General features: G+C 47.2%; 1 protein-coding gene across 1 annotated transcript in view; it reads right to left on the bottom strand.

The window, feature by feature from the left end:
• Nucleotides 1-23,720, bottom strand: part of SF3B1 (splicing factor 3b subunit 1) — a 322,360-nt gene that overhangs the window by 24,532 nt on the left and 274,108 nt on the right. Inside the window, exon 24 of the mRNA XM_086955420.1 lies at nucleotides 5,591-5,807. Coding sequence (XP_086811546.1) covers nucleotides 5,591-5,807 — 217 coding nt within the window. The remainder of the gene's footprint in view (nucleotides 1-5,590; nucleotides 5,808-23,720) is intronic.

Consider the following 23,720-nt stretch of genomic DNA (forward strand, 5'->3'; position numbering starts at 1 on the left):
CGCCGACTCCCCAGAGGCATTCGGCGTCGAGAGAAAGACATCCAACGCTGGAACGCTCGACGCCAAGGCATCCAGAAAGAACTCTTATCGTCGTCGAGAAACTCTGTAATTATGGTGACGCCATTCCACGTCGCAGTCTTCTGGCTCTTCAACAACATCCTCAAGATCCAGAAGTCCTGTCCACAGATCGCCTGTACGGCAGCCAGATCCTTCGGCTGCGGAGGTCAGACTGTCAACTAGATGGTACAAGTCTTTGGATCATTGGCAAGAGTCAGGGGCTGCCAGACGTATGCAAGAGTATGTCAGTCCTCAGCACAGATCTCCTCTACAGAGACTGGTGGAGGAAATGGACAGACGCAGTCCCCCCAGGCGCCAAGCAAGCAGATCGCCTGTGAGACGACCAACCAGATCCTGCTCTCCCAGAAGGAAAGATCAGTTAGATCTCGTTCTCCCAGAAGAGAGGATCCGGTCAGATCTCGTTCACCTAGAGGAAAAGATCCGGTCAGATCTCGCTTTTTCACGGGAGAGGAGGCACGGTGCGCACCGTAGACGTCGAAGAACTCAAGTCTACTTCATCCGTCCAGTGAACAAGCGGCGGGAGCCGCGAAGCGAGTCTGACTTTGGGCAAATAAACAACGCAAGAAGAAATTTGGGTCCGTGTCCTGCTTTCTGGCTATATGCGCGATTGAGGCGTATGCGCTAGGTTTCTCAGGATTCTGTAATGAGATATATATATATATATATATATATATATATTCACTGAAAATACCATAGGTTTCCCACCAGTTATAGTTAGCTGGAAATTTTACTGACACAAAACCATTGAAATTCCATGTTATAGTTAGTTGGACTCACTATAACTTGCGCGTGTAATGCACTGCTGATGACGTCACATATTACATCACTCATGACATGGTCAGTGACATCACTCATGACATCACTGATGACACCATTCTTGTGACAGACCTTTCACTGTAAAGTAACCCTTGAAACACATTCAAAAATAGAAACTAACATTTTCAAAAAAGTGGAGATACCCATACCAGTTACAACAACCAATTCAGTAATTCCACCATGTATATACACATCCACTAATTCACCAACAGTTCTATATAGTCACTCATACATATACTCACTCATCATATGTAGTGATACACCTATACATCCTGTAACACATCGACAGTCTTCCAAAAGTTAATCACACACATACTCACACATGCAAATAAACTATTGAACATCCATTTATTTGCATATACAGCTATACACACACTACCACCTTACTTCTAAGGAAACTTACACATACTTACTCTCAAACAATCACTTATAGAAACACATACTTATTAAAACAAGAACTCTTTCAATCTCTCACTCACATATACTCACTTATATACATCAATACTCACATATACTAGATTAAAACATATGTAGTTACTGATAAAGACACTAGTGATACAGTCATTCACTCACTAACACACACATATACACACTCATCCATCCATACAGTCCTGCACATATGCCGTCTTCCAAACACATACAAACAGTGAGTCAGTCATTGATGCATCTATGTACTAAGTAATACCCCCACCAAACCATACAGACACTCATACTGATACTAAAAAAACCATCTAATAACCCATATACACACACATGTAGCTTCTCACCAACCCATGCTGCCACAAAGCGAAACACTGATACAAACATTTAAATATTTAAACAATATTCGCTAATATATGTATTCACTAAAATACACTTAAGCCAGTTAACCAATCAATTAAAAAAAAAAAACATCCATTAAGACACTTATTTAAACATTTATTCTTCCATTGACCTTTACATATACATATATAAAACATTTATTTTTCAGAAAGGCACACATTCACTGGATGGTGTCATCAGTGATGTCATGAGTGATGCCACTGACCATGTCATGAGTGATGTAATATGTGACGTCATCAGCAGTGCATTACACGCGCAAGTTATAGTGAGTCTAACTAACTAACGTGGAATTTCAATGGTTTTATGTCAGTAAAATTTCCAGCTAACTATAACTGGTGTGAAACCTATGGTTTTTCCAGTTAATTTAATAGGTTTTTTAAATGCTAATTCCCAACTATAACTGGTGTGAAACGTATGGTTTTTTCAGTGAATTTCCTAGGTTTTTAAATGCTAATTCCTAACTATATATAAGGCCCCAAACCTATGTTTTATTCTTTGAATTTCAAAATTTTGTTAATAGCAAATGTCTATAGCTATAAAAATGTAATATTTTTGAAAATGAATCCTATATTTTATTTGTATTTAAAACAATTTTTTAATGTATATATATATATATATATATATATATATATATATATATATATATATATATATATATATATATTTTTTTTTTACCCTGGAGCGCTCTCGGGTCGCGCCCCGGTAAGCGCCCCGGAAAGCGTAGTCTTTAGAAGCGCCCCAGGGCGCTCTCCGGAGAGCGTCCAGTTAGCGCTATTGCCGCAAACGAAAACATCATTGTGATGTATCGGGTAGCCGCGTCCACGTGATACGCACGGCGTAAGCGCACCCGGAAGCACTCAAGCGAATACGATCGCGCAACGTAAACATGTGACGCGCTTACGCGACAGGCCCGGGGGCACGCCGCGTAAGCGCGTCGGTCATGTGACCTGAAAATAACACTTTTTATTGGTGCAGAACAGTTTTGGTTTCATAATGATGAAATCCCTGCTCTTGTGACCTGAAAATAACACTTCTCATTGGTTCAGGCCTTTTTTTTAACAAATGATGAAAGACCCCACATTTTTTCCTTATTCTGACTTTGTCCTTTGACTTAGGAAGACCTGTTTTGCAATCTTTGAGGTATATTTTGTACTTTGAAATGGCTTCAATAGCAGCAGCTGGAGCATCTGCACCACCACCACCACCACAACCACCAAGAGGACCACCACAAGATTACATTGGTGGTCAACAAGAGGAGGAGGAGAAGATGGCTGCAAGAACACAATACCCCAAAACCACACATTGTATGGGAGTTTTTTTCGATCCCAGAGGGCAAGAAAAAAGTCAATGCGGCCAAGGTGACTTGCCTAATCTGTGGCATGGAACTTTCCAGGGGGATTCCTAATAAAAAATACTCTTTTGGAAACAACACCGTGATTCGCCACTTGCAGCGCAGGCATCCGATGAACTATTGTGCTGCAGAGATGAGGGAACTGGCCAGTAACTCTCCCCAATCTTCAAGCACCACCTCCAAAAGAAAGCAACCCACTCCATCGGGACCAGAGGCAAGGGAGACGATCCCTTGCATTCAGCCACAGTTTGTGGATTTCCGTATAACATGTATCCATTGTGGTAAGACCATCTCCTATGGTGAACTGAGCATAAAGCTTATTGTCCTTGCTGGGGACAACCACAAATGCCCCAAAAAACCCTAATTTTTTCTTACTTTTTTTTTTGCTCCAGTTGAGCCATTCTCAATTCCCTGTTTTTTCGTTTCTCCCCATAAAAATAACAAAGAAATAGTTCATAAAAGCCAAAAAAAGTACAAAATGTTCCAAAAACACAAAAAAATATAAAAACGAAAAAAAACCAGTTTTTAGAACTACCTCCAATTTATAAAAAAAGCCTACATTTTTCTTTTCCCATGGGCCGCTCCCCGGTCCGCTCCCCGGTGCACGTACCGGGCGCTCCCCCCGCGCAAATAATTTTTGTTTTTATTATTTTGCACCGCGGGGCCCTTTTATAGCCCCCACATCAAACCTAGGGGGTCAGGGGAGGGGTCTACCCTGCCCCCTTATGGTCATTTCCCCCTTTTTTTCCACCTCTTGTGTCTCTATCCTACCGAGACACAAGATGGCGGCCGCTCCGGACTGTTTCGAATGTTTACAGACACCCGAGAGCCAATCAGCTTTCCGTGCGCACCTCCCTTGTCGCGCCCACTGCGCTCCCCGGTGCGCGTGCCGGGTCGCGGCCGTAGATAGATATATATTTTTTTGAACCTAAATTACTCAAAAACCACTGGAGCACATATCTTGAGACATAGCAAAGGCACATCGAGCTACCAGTCCCTACAATTTTGCCAAATTTGGTGGAAATCCATTCAGCCGTTCAGGCTAAAAGTGAGTTCGACCGCCCTATGGAAATTAACATGGAGAAAACACGTTTTCGGACCCCCCTTTTCTCTCGGCCACCGCTTGACGAATCCCCCCCCAAACTTTCAAGGAAGGACCGGAGCTCAGCGAGGAAAATTTGAGGAAATTTTCAGGCAGATTCGTCCACCAGCGCCATATATATATATATATGTGATGATCCCCTGGAAGAGAACCCTCCGAGAGCCAATCAGCTTTCCGTGCGCACCTCCCTTGTCGCGCCCACTGCGCTCCCCGGTGCGCGTGCCGGGTCGCGGCCGTAGATAGATATATATTTTTTTGAACCTAAATTACTCAAAAACCACTGGAGCACATATCTTGAGACATAGCAAAGGCACATCGAGCTACCAGTCCCTACAATTTTGCCAAATTTGGTGGAAATCCATTCAGCCGTTCAGGCTAAAAGTGAGTTCGACCGCCCTATGGAAATTAACATGGAGAAAACACGTTTTCGGACCCCCCTTTTCTCTCGGCCACCGCTTGACGAACCCCCCCCCAAACTTTCAAGGAAGGACCGGAGCTCAGCGAGGAAAATTTGAGGTAATTTTCAGGCAGATTCGTCCACCAGCGCCATATATATATATATGTGATGATCCCCTGGAAGAGAACCCTATATACTGGAGCAGGATGCACAACAGAATATGTTCTAAAGTATGGAAAAAAATAAATCTAAGGGTCCAGAGATATTAGGAAGTAAATGAGAAACATGGCAATTCAAATAATTCATTTTGAGAAATTCTCAGGAGACGAGACTGAGAAAAATATCTACTTAACTGGACTGTTTGTTAATAAAATGATTGGGTAGCATAGAGTAGCCTGATGTAGGAGCAATTGGTGCGGTCAGCTTCTTGTATCTACTCAAGAGTTCTAGCTAGGCTCCCTGCATAACTATGATAATTCTAAGCAATAACCTAAATGTGCTTTTCAACACATTGGTAAAGGAAACATTTTTACATTGTAAAGAAAAAAGCACTGCAGTTGCAAAGAAAAAATGATTGCAAACAGCAAAACATACTGTATGATGGTGAGAATTTTGAAGCGCTCCCTGGTGAGAGATTATAAAATTAATGATAGCTGCATGTTGGGAAAATCAATTTTTATAAAGTTCCCAGCAACAATACTCTCCATCCCCATTAGTGGATATTTAGACAGTTAGCAAGCGTAAACTATTCTGCAACCTGTGCATTTGTCGACATGCCGAAAACATGATAAATGCTTAGGACACATGCAGTAATTTCTACATTTCTGTTTTAGAATATGATTTTGTATCACAAAGTGAAGTTTCCTACTCAAGTTTGTTATCATAATGGACCTAAATATACAAGGTCTTACATTACATTTTTGCAAACCAAAGTGCCTCAGATACATATACTATTATTGAATGTAGACCTGCAATGCATATAAACAAAAATAAGGGGACTTATCAACTGAAATTTCCAATATACCTGTAAACAATACTGCAACATTCTGCAAGGACCAATAGCAACTCTCAGGCCTTCGAGAGCTCCCATGACTGCTTGAATAACATGAGGAGAGGTTTCGAAAACATTTGGCCACACATAATTCAGTAGGTGATTAAGAGAATCTTCACAGCCAAATCCATAGACACCAAGCGACATGTGTTGAACTACTGCACTGGCTGTCTGTCTATGCACAAGATCTCTGTAGCAAAAAAGACAAGAACAAATCAAAGTAGTTAAATGGCAGCATTAAACATTAGGCAAACATTCAGGTCACAAATCCGAAATACCTCCCTTGAAGTGAACAAAATTAGGGATTTTATTTAGCACAGGCGACAAGCTGATAAGACTGATGTTTTTCTATTAGACCTTGTGCAATCAAACTTGTTACATCATGTTATTGAGAAAACAGGATAAAGAATGCTGGCCCTGAACTGTAACACCACTGATTTGCATTGAATGTGAACCAGATAACATGGTTGAATTAACAACACCTTAGCAAGAACCCTCACTCACTTCCCTTTCATTTGACTCGCAGTTTGAGACTACTCCGGTCAAGAGAGGTGGCAACCCCCTCCTTAAACGATATGTCCACAAGAACCAGGCTACAGTTTCCACTACCTTGTCCTTTATGCTTCAGTAGTGAAAATCCCTAGCTTTAAGTTACTGATGTACGTATTGATTTGCATGTTAATTTTGCCATTCCAACATTTCCAAGGCCTTGTAGTTAAACTGAAAATAGAGACTGTGCCAGTCACCCTCCCACCCTCACCTGCTTCAACCAAGATCCCATCAGATGCAACTTGCCCGCGGCAGCCTCGTCTCACAGTACCAACCGCATCACCCATCAGATGGTAGGGATAAGGTAACCCAGTGCTAACTTACATAAACTCAAAACTTTTCATCTGGATTTTAGAACATAGCCACCACATAAGCAACAAACAATGGGAAAGCCAATAAGCTTTTCAGAATGTATTAGTTTTGTCAATGTGGTTTTAAGACTAGTTGCACTTCGGCAGTAGCTGCTGTACAACATGGTTAGAAGTTGGAAAAAATAGCGTTGCCAGCATGATCGCTTTTTATAAAATATATGTTTTTAAACTTTTTTTGTCACTGAGCGAAGGTTTTCTGAAGTAGCTCTGGTAGAAGACACCACTCATGATATCGCCAAGATAACACCAGGTCAGGCTTTCAGCTCCGACATTCAGAGACCCTGCTAGGGGACTGGCAGTGAGCCAGATCCCTTGGTGGTGTGACCAAGACTACAGTCTCCATGCTTCCAAGAAAAGGAGGCTTGTTGACATACTACACAGCTCTTGTGAGGTCAAATTCTGGGTGGGCATACCTTGGATGGCGGAGGAAGGCCTTGGGTGCCAGCTGAATTGGCCACAGTTCCAACTGGCTGATGTGAAGAACAAAATGGTTGAAGGGCTTGGTTCAATGCCGACAAAGATGGCCGCTTGAGTCTGAAGCTCCAACAAACTGTTCAGTGAACACAGTTCTCTTGCAGTCCCCGGCTTCCCTTCAGACAGGAAAGAGGTCGGGACACCTCAGGGAGAGGTGCAGAGCAATGTGGGAGAGTTTGGTGCAAACATTTCCAAAGGAGAGTTTACCAGCACGGTCACAGCAAGATGGAGGCAGCCATGGCCTGGATAAGACAGGGTGGCCTGGTTCTGCTGAAACCATCCGGCCAAGGGGGTTCTACGTTCCTAGTGAAGAGGACATCTCACCCCTGCAGGACTGGAGTGAGTGGCTTGACGACAACAGTGGTTCGCTGACACCGGTAAGGGGGCAACAGAAGTGATCATGAGTGTGGTCAGCCGTGAAACCCTGCAGGTGTGAAGCGGGACCCGTGAAAACAGAGGTGGGGCCTGAGGGGCAACCTGCTGCCTCCCCTGGAAATAAAACTATGATCAGCAGCCCTGCGGTGGCCCACAATATTGTGGCTGCAGCCCCGACAGACCGTCAATAAAACCGATAGGTGGAGAAACTATGCAAGTCCTCCCAGTTCCAGCATTAACACCAGCTAACCGGAGGGGTGTATAGTTGGGTGTTGGGGGGGAGGGGGGAGCAGACTAGCCAGCTACCAGGAGATGACTAGGAATAGGGACACAACATCTCCTTACCAGTGGGACCCTGAGGTGAGCAGGCGGTGCCTTGGATGGGACTCTCCTCTTACCTGGGCTGGCAGTGGCTGTTAGCTGGCCACCAATGACAGGGGTTGGGAAGCAATTTGGCTCAACTGGTACCTGCTGTCACAGAAAGTGACAAGACAATTCAAGAACTACAGGAAACCATTGAGCTCTTACTAGAAAAGGTGGAACATGCCAAAGGGTGGTTCCAGCGCAACAATGTGAGGCTGGTGGGGGTCCCAAAAAGACCTAAAGGCCCAAGCTTGGAACTGTTCTTGGAGGACTGGCTCCTCTCAGAAGTGATGTGGGGCAGTGCATCCATAATGTTTACAGTGGAGAGGGCGCACAGAATGCCGGGTAAACCATTGGTGCCAGCGGCACCTCCTAGACAGAGTGGCCAGGCTGCTAAACGTTTGAAACTGGGATAACATCCTACAAGTGGCACGTACCCATGGTCCCTGGCAGATAGGAGGCTTATTGAAAATATGTACAGATTATACCAGCGCCATACGAAAAGAAAAGCATTCCTGAATATAAAGCTCCATTGCCGGAAACTGAACCTGAAGAACGCAGTATTTATTTCCAGCGAAATTGCAGATTAGCGATATGGGAGAGACATTTTTCTGTTGGCCATTGCAACTCAACTTCTGTCTACATGGACCTGGTGGCCTGTTCGGTACGGAACTAAAGATCTGCTATGGGTGATTGTCTCCCAGGACCCCCCTCATTTACCAGAAGCAACTATTACTGTTTGCTTGGTATGATGTTTTTGTTAAAAGTGTTGGGGAGAACAACACCTCAGGCATTAGGGTGGTGGGTAGTTTTAAATCTGCGCCATAAGGAGTTTGGAGGGGGTGGGCTGAGTTTACAGTTGGAGGCATACAACAGAGAAATGACCTGAACACAGTAATACCATGTGGAGGCAAACCTACATGGCAATGGTCACCCGAAACTCATAACACCTCCCTCCGAACCCTATGAGAAAGTGCCCTTTTTCTGCATGGTAGGCCCCTCTTTTTGCTTAACTGCTGATGTGCTTTGACTGAGTGTGCCCTGGGCACGTGCTTTGAGTGTGCCCAGGGCACCTGCTAATCAGGTACCCAGAGCCTATGTTCTTTCCCTAAAACTTCATTAAAAACAGTACCCAATTGGCATCTCTGGCCACAGGTCAGCTCCTGGTAAATGGTACCACAGGAACCCAGGGCACTGACCAGGGAAGGCCTGCAAGGGCTGCAGCGCTTCACACACTCCCTTTGCAGGCTGAGTGTCTTGGTGCAGAACAAAGTAAAGAGTCAACATGGCACACATCCCCGTGTGCCATGCCTACAGCCCACTTCCTTGGCATAGATCAGTCACCCCTCTAGCTGGGTGCCCTATACCAGTGGTGAGGGTACACCACTGGTATAGGGCACCCATATAGTGTGTAAGTCCATTCTTACCCATTGTAAGTGCAGTGCTGCCTAAAGAGTATATGGTGCTGGGAGCTTGTCAGTACGAACTCCACAGCACAATAATGGCGACACTGAAAACTGAGAAGTTTGGTATCAAACATCTCAGCACATTAAACCCACACTGATGCCAGTGTGGGATTTAACGAAAAATGCAGAGGGCATCTTAGAGATCCCCCCGTAAAATGAACTAACACTGGTGTCCAGGCGGAGTGGCTGCTTCTCAGCTGCCATCACCAGGCAGGTTTCTGGAGCCCTGGGTCGGGAGCCTGCTGCTCTCGGGGGTCTGAAACAATGCACATCCTGGGACGAGGTGAAAAGCCTCCTCCCCAGGATAGGCAGGGTCCACGAAGGGGAAGCTTTAAAGGCTTGCCGCCTTTTTGAGCTTCCCCAGGCCACTTGCTGTTTTCAGCAACTGGTCCCCACTGGTTCTGACCCGCACTTTGGGCGGGAAAACCAGTGGGAAAAACAAGTGAGGAAGAGAGGTGTGCCCACCTCTGCCAACTCAATTCCTCAGGTGAGGGAGCAGAGGTGAAGGACAACTCTCAGTCCCGGCCATCTTGCAGATGGGGGGGGGACCCAGCCAACCAGGGAAAGGCTTATGCCCCTTGTGAGAAGTTGGCCTGATATGCAGTGCTCACTATTCTAGTGAACACCATGTATCAGTCCAGACAACCCTTATTGATGATTGGTTGTAAGTCAACCTTATAGACCAGCTATCCTAGTAGCGTGGATAAGAGCAGTCTAAGGCTAAAGACTCGAGAGGGCGTGTTAAGCCAGCTGTTATACCACACATATACCCCTTGAATACCCAGTGAAAGGACACCACAAGTTTTATGAAAATAAACAGTGTATTTATTAGAATCACAACAGCCTTGTACTCTTTATGAGGACAGGGTACTAAGCACAAAACAAAACTCTTATGAAAATACTTAAGTTAGCACAGTATATACAAATGCCCGAGGGGCACAGAAAACCATATACTCTGAAAGTGGAATGCGAAATTACTAGCAGGTAAGTACAGTACTAATAGGCTTTGGAATCGCTAGGACTACGTTACTGAACCTTCAGATTACTAGTAGGAGGCCTAGGGGACTCGGGTGCAGAGTGTGCACTCTCACGCGTGATGCGGGACAAAGTCTATGGTAGCTAGATTTCACAAAGTTCGTGTTCTCGGGCGAACCCGACCTGGTAGGAAGAAAACGAAAGTGGATTCTGACCCTTGGATAGTGAGGCTATGCTGGGGCACCGAAATGCCGAAGTTACCTAGCCCAGGGGCTGCAGCTGCATAGGTCTCAAAAGACGTCGGGAATCCTCGTAGACGGACCAGGAGCCTGGAAGAAAGATGCTGGCAGGCGACCAGTGAAGAGAGTTCGATGTGATTCAAGCCTGGATCTTGAAGATAGACGATACCTGAAAGCAGAGGGGACCAAGTTTGTGACTACTAGCCAGTAGTCAGGTGGCACCAGGAGGGCACCGGATGGTAGTCACCTCGACTAGGTGAGTGGGCGACGCTGGGCTCTGCAGATCTCACGGACCAGGAGGCTTTGTCGGCGACCAGGATGGAGGAGCGAGCTGTCCCACGATGGATGAAGCTGTCGGCGTCGCTCGACCCAGGATTGGGCAACAAAGCCTTGGCTAATTCAAGCCCACGCGGTGGACCTAAAATGGCATCTGGAGTGGACCAGGAGGGTCCGGGGTGCTCCTCTCTTGGAAGGGAGCAAGGGCCAGTCTGGAGCAACCAGACCAGCAGCAGCAGTGATGTCGTCGGGCGTCGTTCAGAAGGCTACAAGCCAGCGGGCTAGTAGCCAAACAACGCGGTGAGCAGCAAAAAGCAGAAGGGCCCCATGCAGATCGTGGAGATGCTGGGAGGCTGAACTTCGGTGCTGGAGCTGCTCAGGGTCGGGGCTTCTCGGACCCCAAAGCACTCACCAGAGGATCCCTCGGCGGTTGTGCTGGAAAGAAGTCGTGCAGTCTTGAAGATGGCTGGTCCCTCGAGGTCTCGTCGCACTCACGGTTCTCAGCTTTGCTGTAGAGGTGAGTAGAGGTCAGAGGTGCCAGGGAAGCCGGTTCTCGTCGAGCTGGGCAGTCGGATTCCGGAGGAAGGACTTGCAGCAGACCGCAGTGTTCTTAAGATGGTGCCTGCGGGTGCAGGGTGACTACTCCTTAGTCACAAGGGAGAATCTTGAAGAAGAAATCTTGAAGTCCTTTCATAGAAAGTCGTGTCTTGATTCCAAAGATGATCTAATTTGAACAGGGGGCCCGCTCCTATCTTTATACTAAGAAATGGGGCTGACCCGGTGACTAGGTCCTGCCTATGGGTGGGACTAGGAGGGGGGTGGTTACACCCCTCTCCCATGCCGGACTTCCCCCAGGCCAGGGGCTGGTGTGCCCCTGGAACTGGTTCTGACCGGCCTATGCGTAGTGAGCACCGGGGTGCCACTCAGCAGTCACCTTCCTGTAAAGCCCTGCCTACCCAGGATACACAAAACCCTGTCTGGGATGGTGCTAGCACCGCCCCGGACAGGAAACCCTTTGTCCAGGCTCTCCTCGCTGGAAGGACTCCCAGCAGCAGGAGGTCAGACTCGTGTCTGTGGTGGCAGCATCCATTTTGTGGAGCTGAGGCTTCAGTTAACTTTAACCGGGGTTCACAGTTACATACATGTCGTGTCCCTCTAGAAGGGTGGAATGCTAACCCCGTCGCCAGAATTGGCGAGGGGTTAGTATTCCAATTCGTATGACACCTTACTCGACATGTTTTGATAAAGCAATACCAAAGATAGCATTTAACCGCGAGGATTATAATGCACTTAAGAGTATATGGTATGCGATATCATGGAACAGCTATTAGGACTTGGTTCCGCAAGCTGCAGACAGGCTCAGCTCATGCCAGAGCACCATTTCACACGATTCCAAGCACTCTGCCTTCAGGATTGTCAAGGCCTGCCATAGGAGTGACTGATAGGAATCTGTGTGTCCATTTTTAGGGTTAGATATAGGTATACTATATCTACAGCAAAGGGTGCTTACACAACTTTGCCCCAGCTGTCATGCAGCCAGTTGTGTCAGATTTAGGAGGCCAGCCAGGGGTGGCATAATACATGCTTCAGCCCCTGGTAGTCCCTGGGTACACCTCTGCCCTGAGTTACAGGGTCTGATAAGGTGGCCCAGTACCAATTGGTAATGTACCTAAGGTACATGGAATCCATTTTACAGAGAGAGCAGTAGGCCTGGGGTCCTGATTGGCAGGGTCCCAAGGTCGACTATGTCAAAAACCAGCTAAAACACAGGGCAAAAAGTTGGGGGCAACCATAGTCAGGAGGTACCTTCCTACACCCCTCCCTCCACCTACCCCCACTGGTGGGTGCATAATAGAGGGGGTACCCACCCCAGGGAAGGGACCCATTGGTCTCAATCTTATGACCTACCTGTAATGCCCCTAAAACTAGTATTTAGGGGCACCCCTGATCCTTGCTTCCTCAGACAAGAAACCTGAAGAAAAGAAGGACCGAAACAGTAGTGCCGAAGCAAACAAGAGGGCAACGCCACTGACTTGGCCCCAGCCCTACCGGCCTGTCCCCACCTCGAACCTGCTCCCGCTAAAATATGGTGTGTCCTGCAGCCAGCAAACTCTACAACCCCAGAGGATCTGCCTACCTTCAATCCCAAAGACTCTGTCACCAGTGAACACTGGAGTTGTTGAAACAGAATCCAGTTCCGCAAGGATCTGCACCATTAAGCACCTGACACCCACGGGCCGAGTTAGAGTGGCCAACACCAAGAGGAGGTCCACAGGCGATCCTGACCAGAGATCCGGAGACCCCTGACCTGCCTCATGCCTCCAGCTGATGCCTGCAGCCTCAAACCGGAAGGTCCTCCCAACCGTGCCCAGGAGCTGGTAAGCAGACCGACGTAAAAGGCACCACTGCACACGACAGCCCACGGCCTTGGGTGGCCCAACTGACTGAGCCTAACCAACCCTCAGCATCCTAACTTACCTCTCCAAGAGTTGGTCGCACCCATAAGACCTTCGTCCCGAGCCTACAGTGCAGCGCTTTTGCAAACCAGGGACTCTCCATTGAAAGCTACAGGGCTTCCGATGCCAAAACAGCATTCTTCACCCGGCCGCCCTAGTGCCACTGAGGGTGCAACTTTTGTGCTGGCCTAAATCCCCATTGGTTTGGAGCTTAACTCCAGAAGCTTTGCTTCCACAACCGTGTGGCCTGCTCGTGTGCAGCCACCAACCGGAGGTCCCTTATGCCCCACTGGATAACATTGGGCATCAGAACTCTGCACCCGGCCACCCTAATGCCGCTGAGGGTATAATAAGAGTGCATTCTTGACCCTAGGGTTCCCATGAGTCTAACCCCAGAACACCAACTCCCACAACTAAGTAATTACCTTTAAAGTAATAACTATTTTCCTACATAGGATAACATGGACTGTTTTTCCATGAAAAGTTTCTACGTGTGGAGTTGGAAAACTTTGAAAAATTCTTTAAAATTGTACTAACAAAAACGATTTTACTTACCTGTATACAGGAAATCTCCCGGAGTAGTATCCAGGTATACTACACTGTAAGAAAAGTAACCTCAAAAGTAATTTGCCTGTAATAATACTAAAAATCCTATACAAAGTATATGTACTGTATTCTGAAAAGCATTGCATTATCAGCAACACTACTGTAATCAGTACTTTTACAATTGCAATCCAAACTGTATACAACTGTATATTTACTGTAAAGTATTTATCACTTACCTGTGCCAGGCTTGCTTGGTTCTAGGAAATAAAAGACCTAACAGAATATTTTTATGCAAAAACAATTTGTCTGAAGTTCAGTCTTTCAGTGAGTGAATTTCTTTGCTGACCGAGTGTATACAACAAATGCTTAACACTGTCCTCTGATACTGCCTTATTGCTCGACCACACTACCACAAATAGAGAGTAAGGTTCTATCCAACTTTAACTCTGCCCAGTTTTGGGTTCCACTGGACTGTGCAAACTATACCTCACTTTGGTATAGTATATAAAGAACCAGCTTCCTACAGGATGTTAGACCACTGCGAGCAGAAGTATCTGCATGCAGGAACCTCAGCATGTCTGGCGAGTGTGTCAGCCGGGAACACTTAGTCTCCTCTTCCTATCTTAGCAAGATGTGATGTATATATACCCATAGTTCTTCCCAGGGGTCCTACCTTGCTGTATTACTGTGTCGGCCTAAGGATGACGTCGGGCATGAACTTTATACATAGATTTTATACAGGAGATGGCAGTCCCGCTGTGCTTCCAAGAACCCTCATGCATAATGTATGATATTTCGAACTAGGGAAAACCTGTGTTCTGAATGCAGTGTAATATCTAGGTAAAAGATCAGTCCCTGTAAACCGTGACAAGAGTAATGTAGGGAGTGAATATAGGTGAAGGGTAACTAGTTTACAGAGGCCTATATTATTTCACCTATATTGAATATAACAGAACTGTACTTTTTTTATTTTTAAGGATACACTGGTACTGGGGACCTTGTTAGAAGGATAAAAGTGAGCACTCGGTTGGGGGACGGACTGCAATAAAAAAAACAGTGTCCTGCACAAAACATTGACATTTTGCGTTTGTGTATGATGTGGATATTTCTACTCGTGGTGTTCCCCATCTCTAGATGATTTGTACCAGTATTTGTTTTAGTTTTTAATCCAGTGTGGTGTTTGTTGGTCTCCTTAGCCTGTCTGCTTCTTGTTTAGTTCTCCAAGTAGGTGTATCACTATCAACAATATCCTGTTCGTAGTCACCCATATTCATACCTCTTGGGCTAGTTTCAAAAGTGGGTATGACCTTGTACTGGTTTGTTCAAGTAGAACATTATTGTTGTATTGCCTGTTTTAACTAGAATTAGCCTTCCACTTAGATGCTTCTGTAAGGCTTTCAGCGCTCGGAATACAGTCTTTGATGTGTTGTACAGCTTTTCTGGGGTTCCACTGACCCCTGATGCTCAATTTGTGCACGTGACCTCCGCATCCTACATGGGATGCGCCTGTTACGATTGTCATTGAGGGAGTTGGTGGTTTGAATATTTTTCCACTTGAATGTTAGTTGCGTAGGTTCCACTACTGCATTTTCTTCTACGCTTAGTAACAACCACTATATCATCTCAACTCTTGTTATCTGGACCATTGTTGTAGCCATTCTTGTATTTTCTTATGGGTAATCTTGTGTGGGACATGGGAATACCACAGACCATCATGCCCATCATTTTCCCCACTGTCAGATGTGACCTCTCACGGTAGAGGCGGCTCGGCTCTTATCACTGCTTTAACCTACTTGTCCACTGGTATGGCTCTTGTGGTCTGAAATTAGGATCGCTCCTAGAAAGATCTCTCTAGATTCCGTGATGATTTTTCATAGTTGGAGAACACCATTTTGTGTAATGTCCTTAAGATCTTGTTGATATTTGCCCTTGCATTAGTTGAGTGTACTCTTTACTAGACAGCCATCCGGGTGTGGGTAGATATTCCCCTTCAAATGAGGTTTGCTGCCACCACATCAAGGCATTTCAAAAACATCAGCAAAGCTTAATAAGTTTTCAACTTCCTGTTGTAGCCAATGTTAGTCTTCCCTTTTTATTTTCTTCTTTCAGTAGTACTGTAGGTGGTGGCTTTGTTAATGATATGCAATATCCCCATCTCTAATATTTAGTATGCATTTGTCAGAGGTGATATTTCTCCATTCATCTACAAATCCTTCCATTCTTTTTCCTACTGGTGACCTGTGTAGGAGGGTACTCTGTACAATCACTTTTTTTGTGTGGGTGCCACCATGGGGGTCCTTGAGGAATATCACAATTGAATTTGCCGGATCCCCTCCATACTGTAGTCACTGTGCCCGTCGAGGCACCACTGCAGGGCCCTCATGTGCCAACGTGTGCACATGAGAAGAATAATGCAGGAATCCAGTATGTCAGGACTCTGACTTGCCTGGCCAATCCTTGTCTAAAGTACACAACCATTTCCTTAATGTGGGTAATCTCCGCTGGAGGTAAGGTGCAGAGTAAGGTGCTTGATCCTCTGAACTGGAGTCACTGGGAGGGCCTTGAGTGAGATTTGGGCTTGTTGATGGAAAAGTCTAGATCAAACAGCTGGTATGTCGTTGACTGCAGATTGCAAAAACAACAGTTGATGGACAGAAGGCAGAACAAAGTCATACATTCACCCCAGTAAAGATATCTGTATGACATTTTTCTGCATTCTGTCCATCAACTGTTTTTGCATTTGTCACCCCGAGTGGGACGGGTATGCTCAGACGAGAGTCCCGTGCTCTCCACAAAACTGGAGTCAAGCTATCATGGCTGATGACGGCTGATAGCCAGAAACTGGTCCTAGGATGCTTGATTCCGGTACAGGGAAGACATGGCTTGGCAGTTCGGGCTTGACTGTTCCATGAGGCACAGGGTCAAGGCTGATTTGCATATGCCCATGTCTGAGCTGGGGTGGTGTGGAGTGCAAAAAAACCGATGGATTTCGGCCCAGCGGACAGCAGGCGCAAGAACACAAAGGATCTGAGGTGACCGGGACGGGGCTGCGCCGCAGCCCATGAGGTAAGCGTGATGCAGAGGCACTGGATTGCGGTGTGGCCCGGCACCCCCTCCCCCCCAGCAATGGCGGAGGGCCCATGCCTTTATCTTCCTCGCATCCTGCTGCTGCTAGATCTCAGATCATGGCCCCCCAAGTCCTTCTCATCAACCAGGGGAGGGGGGCGGGGGGGCATGCTTCTACTCACCTGGATGCTGAGGAGTTGACCGGCCGGTGCTCCCCGGGGGCCGCCCCTGGCTGGCGTGAGTCCTGATAAGGTCCGGACAAGAGGAAACGCTGCTGTCTGGCTTGTGGCGTGGGCACAGTGCTTCGTGTGGTGAAGGTGGCCTGCCCCCGCGGACCGACCCATTGGAGGGAGTGCTGTTGCGAGGTGGTGGACTTCCGGCATACTCTGCCCTGCGGGAGTTTTGTTCTCAGGCCCCTGGGGCAGGGCACCACAATTCCCCAGAGAATTGTTCCTGCCTAGCCGTAGCCCCCTCCCCCCATTGAACCCTTCACCCCCCACTTGTGCACAAACAGCCTTGTGCTAACTGCTTACTCCCTCCGAGCAGCTGCGTCCTTCTTGCCCCCCCTACACGATGGGCAGAGACAAGCCGGGCGTCGCTGGCCCTAAACAAGGCACCATGGACCAGTACACTGTCCCTACTAGGGGCTCTACGAGCAGTGAGGGGGCATGCTCGACACCCAACAATGCGGACCTCCTGGAGGCCATCAATAATGCGAGAGATACGCTGGATGCCAAGATCGGAGCAGTGGGGTCGAAAGTCTCTTTCCTGTGCCAGGATCTCCGCAAGACTGTGGATCGCATCACGGAGGCGGAGACAAGGGTCTCGACGGTGGAGGACACTATCTACCCTCCAGAAAAAAAGACAACAAGCTAAATGTGGTGTCGCAAGAGCTGGCCTCCATGGTGGAAGACGCCGAAGGCCGGGCATGAAGTAACAATTTGAGCTTTGTGGACCTACCTGAGGGGTGTGAAGGTACCTCTATGACGTCCACCAGGCCTGGACTCAAAAACCTACTCCTGGCGAAAATCCCAGACCGGTTATTGTAAAAATATTGAACTACGCCGACCGGGATGCCAGCTTGCGTTATGCCAGGTTACACAAAGACCGCATCCAATACGAATCAAGATCCATAATGATATTCCCGGATACACACGCTTGATCCAGCAGCAATGCCAGTCCTTCGCTGCTGCAAAAGGCAAGCTGCTGGAAATGAACTTACAATAGATGCTCCTATATCCAGCCAGGGTGACCTTCAATTCGGAGTTGTTCTTCTTTGACACACTGGAGGCTGTTTTCACCTGGGCTGAGGAGTGTCGAGACTCCATCCAGGCTCACAGTTGTTACTGGATTCAGATGCCTCACGCAAGTTGCGACAGAATAGGTTCCGTCGGACAAATCCAAGAGACGGAATGGCTCTGGATCAGATAGGCTGTCAACGAGCCCAGAGCGGCCCCTCTGAGCTGTTCGAAGCACTGATAGCTGCCAATCGCAAGTGACATTCTTAGCTGCTACTTGGACCCCTTGAATGTATTTTCCTCAGAATAGGCGTTGATGCCAAGCCATGGGACTTCCAGACCACAGACTCAGGGTCCCCCCTATTTTCTTATGTTCTATGGGTGGGTTGGGTACTTTTGGTGTGGGTGCTCGGGGCTCCCCTGTTGGGGGGCCGGTGTGCCTCAAGCCGTGACAGATGCTCCTAGTTTACTGCAGTGTTGGGTGGGGTGTGGTGGGATGTTAAGGGAATGTAATGTTTGGTTGTTTATATGTTATGTACAAATATGCTGAAAAGTAGCTCTCCCGCCTAGGGAGAGAACGCCCCTGCGCACAACTGGAAGGGGACCAAGAGGTCTGATTCACTAAATCCAATATTCAATGAATATAGTTCACAGCGAAAATATTTTCGTCTTTCCAGATTTATTAGAATGTCTTTTTTGATAAGTTCTTGTATGTGATGCATATCAACCTTTGTAATCCAAAACAACGTGCATGATTCAAGGTGTGTTCATTATCACACAACCCAATGCATTTCGGGCGGAGCCCATCGTCAGGGGGTTACTCTACAACAAAAACAGAATGGCTGGCTATAATCACAGTGTAAAACAATGACGGGTAGCAAAAAGGAAACGAAGTGCATGCGAAGTGTTTAAAAAGTGGCAGGATGAAAAGCACTGAGGTCGTGCGTGACAAAACAGGTAGGAGTGTATAAATACTCAAATAAACAAAACAGAATGCTTGGAACTGATGAAAAAAGGTGAAAAACAACATCTGTGCACATAGCGCAAAAAGCCTCCACCAAGAAGCGATCTTGTTACAAAACGGAGATACACCGTGTCTAAACAGAACGAGTTGCCCCATGCTTATCAGAGTATGAAAGGCATAACCGCGAGTGAGCGCAATAACAAGCGTCCCAAGGCTGGGTACTTACTGGTGTGATAATAACGTGCGGACTCCGCGGAGTTCCGAGAAGGTTGACAGACCGGCGAGGAAAGAAGAGAAATCAACTAGCGGGTGCTAAACAGTGAAAAAGAACTAGAGAGAAACTAAACGGCCCGAAGGGTCAGAAAGTGAAGATAATGTGGGCGCCATGTTGTGAGGGACAGGCATGCAAACGGAGAATATAGGAAGAGGAAGCAACCATGTATAGAATCAATGATACAAAAATGTAAACAAAACGTAAGATTATAGGTAACAGGAATTCAATGCGATCATTAAGCCCCAAGGGCGCCATCGTGGACAAATAACGAATCCAAAAATTCTCCCTTTTTAGTAGAAAGTTCTTATTGTTCAAGGTGATGGGTACTTGTTCAAGTATCTGGTATTTTAATTGGGCCACTGAGTGTCTATTATCCAAAAAAATGTGTGGCTACCGTGGATTTTAGATTTCCAGTACGAATATTGCTCTTATGTTCTAAGATCCTAGTGCGGATCTTTCTTTCCGTGTGTCCGACATAGCATTTACCACATGGGCATTTCAACACGTATATGACATTCTTACTGTTGCATGTGGCATTGACTCAATTTTATGGAATTGCCTTTCATAGGATGGTTGATCAGGTTCCCCGGGATACAGTTATTGCAATTGCTGCAATTGTGACAAGGTTTGAGGCCGGTATAAGTGACATTCGACAAATATGCTACATAAATCACGATTTCTCCGCTGCTACATCTTTTGCGACACAGGGTAATGGCATTGGGTGATGTACCACTCCTTGGGGACCTAACTGGGTTTTCATGGAACGTTCGAGACCTCCAGAATAAGGTAAACTGAGGCGCGGTCCTACTACAAGCCAAGAGGTATTGAACGGATATCCTCCTATTGCAAGAAATCCACCTTTTAGGCACCAAAGCCCCTTTCTTGGCCAGGTTTGATTTCCATCACATTTATCATGCAGGTTTCACCAAGGGTTCCCGGGGGTGGCCATTTTAATTCAAGCAGGGTCCAGTTCCAACCCTTTTGCCATAGAGCGGATCCCGGGGGCAGATTCCTTTTTGTCACATGCACGATTCACGGTGAACGGGTCACTATGGGTAGAATATATGCCCCTCCCCGCCCATCAATAAATTCTAGGTACCACTAAGCTGAGCTCCCTGGCATTCGCCTTGGGCTGGGCAGATATTTGGCGGGAATATCACCCCTTCGAGCAGGGCTACACATACCTATCTACAGTGCATGGATCGCAATCCCAACTAGATTACTTCTTTGTTCCTCGTATGTTCCTTTATCGCTTCTCGCAAGAAAGTCACCATCCCGTGGGCTTTCCAACCATTCCCCCTGTCGCCCTGCAATTTCACACGTTCCCGAAAACCCCCCTTTTGCTGGTGCATGCCCCCGTGGCACCTCCGATGCCCGGAGTACCAGGATATGCTTCGCACAGCTATTTCCAAGTATTTGGACTCCAAAGGCCCCTCTGCCCAGTCCACACGCATTTTGTGGGAGGCCCTAAAGCCTACTGTCCGAAGTGCTGAGATTAGTTATCGCACCAAGGAAAAACTTGTACGGCAGGAGCAATTGGCGGCTTCAGAGTCGCGCCAGACGGCCCTCGTTTCGAAGCTCAACTGGGACCCTAGCACAGACATCCCGCTAAACCTGTTGCAGGCGCAGCAGGAACTGGAGCAATATCTAATGAGTGAGGCCAAAGAAATATGGGAGGTGTTGCAACATCGGGTTTACCAATGGGGAGACAAATCTAGTAGAATGCTTTATCGCCGGTGTCAGGCGGATAAATTCCCAGCGACGGTACCTACCATCCGCGGGTGCTTATTTATGTACATCGCCGGAGAGTGTAGCCAGGGAATTTGCGCTGCACTTTATGACCCTACATGCCCAACACGAACAGATCTCAGCTGAGATAATAGCGGAATTCCTACGAGACATCCTGCCACAGAAAACGAATAGTTTACCTGTCGGTGTAATTTTGCAGCTTGAAGATCTTTCTGGATTCACTATGCTGTGCATTATTCCGCGGTCTTGTGGTTGGGTCCGGAATCGTAGTCTTTTGTTTTTTGTTTTTTTTCATAGCCTAGGTGGGCGTCTACGTCCCACCTTTTGGTGTATTTACGGTGACGCCGGCACGCTTCCTGCGGAAGCACCCACTCTTAGGCGCCATCTTTGGATTTTTTTTTCTCGTTTTTGTTCCGTTACCGCAGTAATGGCAATGTTCTAGTAAGTCATTCAACGCTTTAGCCTTCAAGGTTTGTTTGTTCAAGTAATTGTCCATGTTTTCCACCCCCTTAGTCTCCAGCCTCATCTTTCTGGCGGAGGTGGGTGGGTTCGCTAGTGAATTCAGAAAGATCTTCAAGCTGCAAAACTACACCGACAGGTAAGAAACTATTCGTTTTGCAGCGTGAATCCTTCTGGATTCACTATGCTGTGCATAGACTTTGTAGCAGTTTCTCATGTTTGTGGCGGCTGGGTGGAAGATGAGCGTTGGTTATTGAATATGTGTTGAAGCACCTTTTGTCTGACTGTGCTTCCTTGTTCATCTGTATATCCACACAGTAGTGCTTTGTGAACGTGTGCACTGAAGCCCATGTTGCCGCCAGGCATATGTGCTGAATGGGTGTGTTGGCCAGGAAAGCTATTGTAGCTTCCTTTTTCCTGGTAGAGTGGGCCCGTGTCCCGTCTGCCAGTTCTTCCCCCTGCCTGTTTGTGGCAGAATTGTATTCTGTGCGATCCATCTTGCAATTGTTCCTTTAGTTACTGGTTTTCCTATGAAACTCTTTGCGAAGGAAACAAAGAATTGCTTTGTTTTCCTGTGTTCCTTTGTCCTTTCAATGTAGTGCATGACCGCCCTTCTGGCGTCTAGGGTGTGAAGAGCTCGTTCAGCGCTTGTTGTCGGTTTCTGGAAGAAACTTGGTATTTGTATGGTTTGATTCATGTGGAACCCTGACACCACCTTCGACATGAAGTGTGGGTCAGTTCTCATTACCACCCTATCATTGTGAATTTGGATGTAGGGTTCCTGAAACATTAAAGCCTGTAGTTCGCTTATCCTGCGCAGCGAGGTGATTGCTACCAGGAAAGCTGTTTTCATTGTTAGCCTCTCTAGGGATGCTTTGTGAATTGGTTCGAAAGGTTGTTTCATCAGTTCTGTTAGGACCAGGTTAAGGTTCCATGCAGGTGGTGGCACCCTCTTTGGAGGCGCAATCCTCTTAGCTCCTTCCAGGAATCTTTTAACCACTTGTGAGGAGAAGAAACTCTTACACATTTCCCCTCTTGTGTAAGCGACTATTGCTGCCAAGTGAACTCTCAAGGAGGATGAGCTTAGTTTCTTTGTCTAGTAGGTGCGTGAGGTATGTTAGCACCGTTGAGTCCCTTTGCATCTTATTGTGCAGCTTCTCTCTCCTGCACCATAGAGTGAATCTCTTCCATTTTGATACATAGCACTTTCGTGTGCTGGGCCTTCGTGCCTCCCGAAGTACCCTCAGGTTGCTCTCTGGTAGTTTCAGATGCACACATTTTATTTCCTCAGGAGCCACGCTACCAGGCTCAGGCTCTCTGGCTCTGGGTGTAGCACCTGCCTGTTTTGCATGGAGAGCAGGTCTTTTCTCCTTCCGAATCTGTGGGGTGAGCTCTGTGCCATCTCCATGATCTGCGAATACCAGGTCTGCCTGGCCCACTGTGGTGCGACCAGTATCAGTGTCATGTTGCTCGCTCTGCACTTGCTGAGGACCTTGTGGTATCGGGGGAAAAGCGTAGGCAAATGTCCTCGACCAGTCTATCCATAGGGCATTTCCCAGGGACCCCTCCCCGGGCAGCCTGGATGCGAAGTTTTGGCATTTTGGCGTGTTGCAAATAGGTCCACCGGCGGTGTCCCCCACCTGTCTAACAGCCTTCTCGTCTCCTGTGCATTGAGCTCCAATTCGTGGGTTGCCGATGTCGGTCTGCTGAGCCAATCTGCTTCTACGTTGTCCTTCCCTGGCAGATGTATGGCTAGCAGGTCTATGTTGAGAGGGATGGCCCAAGCCCATATCTCCTGCGCCAGCTTCGAAAGCGTGGCAGATTGTGTTCCACCCTGCTTGTTGATGTAGAACATCGCTGTCGTGTTGTCCGTCTGGATCAACACCCTCTGGTTGTACAGTTTTGTCTGGAAGGCTTTTATAGCAAGGAAAACTGTCTTTAACTCCAGGAAATTGATGTGTTTTACCGCATCTGCTGGTGTCCACAGACCCCTCACTCAAGAGTTTCCCCATGTGAGTTCCCCATCCCTTCTGGGATGCATCTGTGGTGATGATCACCGTTGGCGGCGTTAAAGGCTTTCCACTTGTCAGGTTCTCCATGTTCCACCATGCCATTTCTTTCAGCACTGCGTGCGTTACAACCACTAGATCCTCCCAACGACCTGTTGCTTGTGACCATTGCTCTTGTAACCACTCCTGTAAGGGTCTCATGTGCAGCCGCACATTTGGCACTCAGTGTATGCATGATGCCATCATGCCCATGA

Source organism: Lissotriton vulgaris, chromosome 2_1 (genome assembly GCF_964263255.1).
Source record: "Lissotriton vulgaris chromosome 2_1, aLisVul1.2, whole genome shotgun sequence".
NCBI lineage: Eukaryota > Metazoa > Chordata > Amphibia > Caudata > Salamandridae > Lissotriton > Lissotriton vulgaris.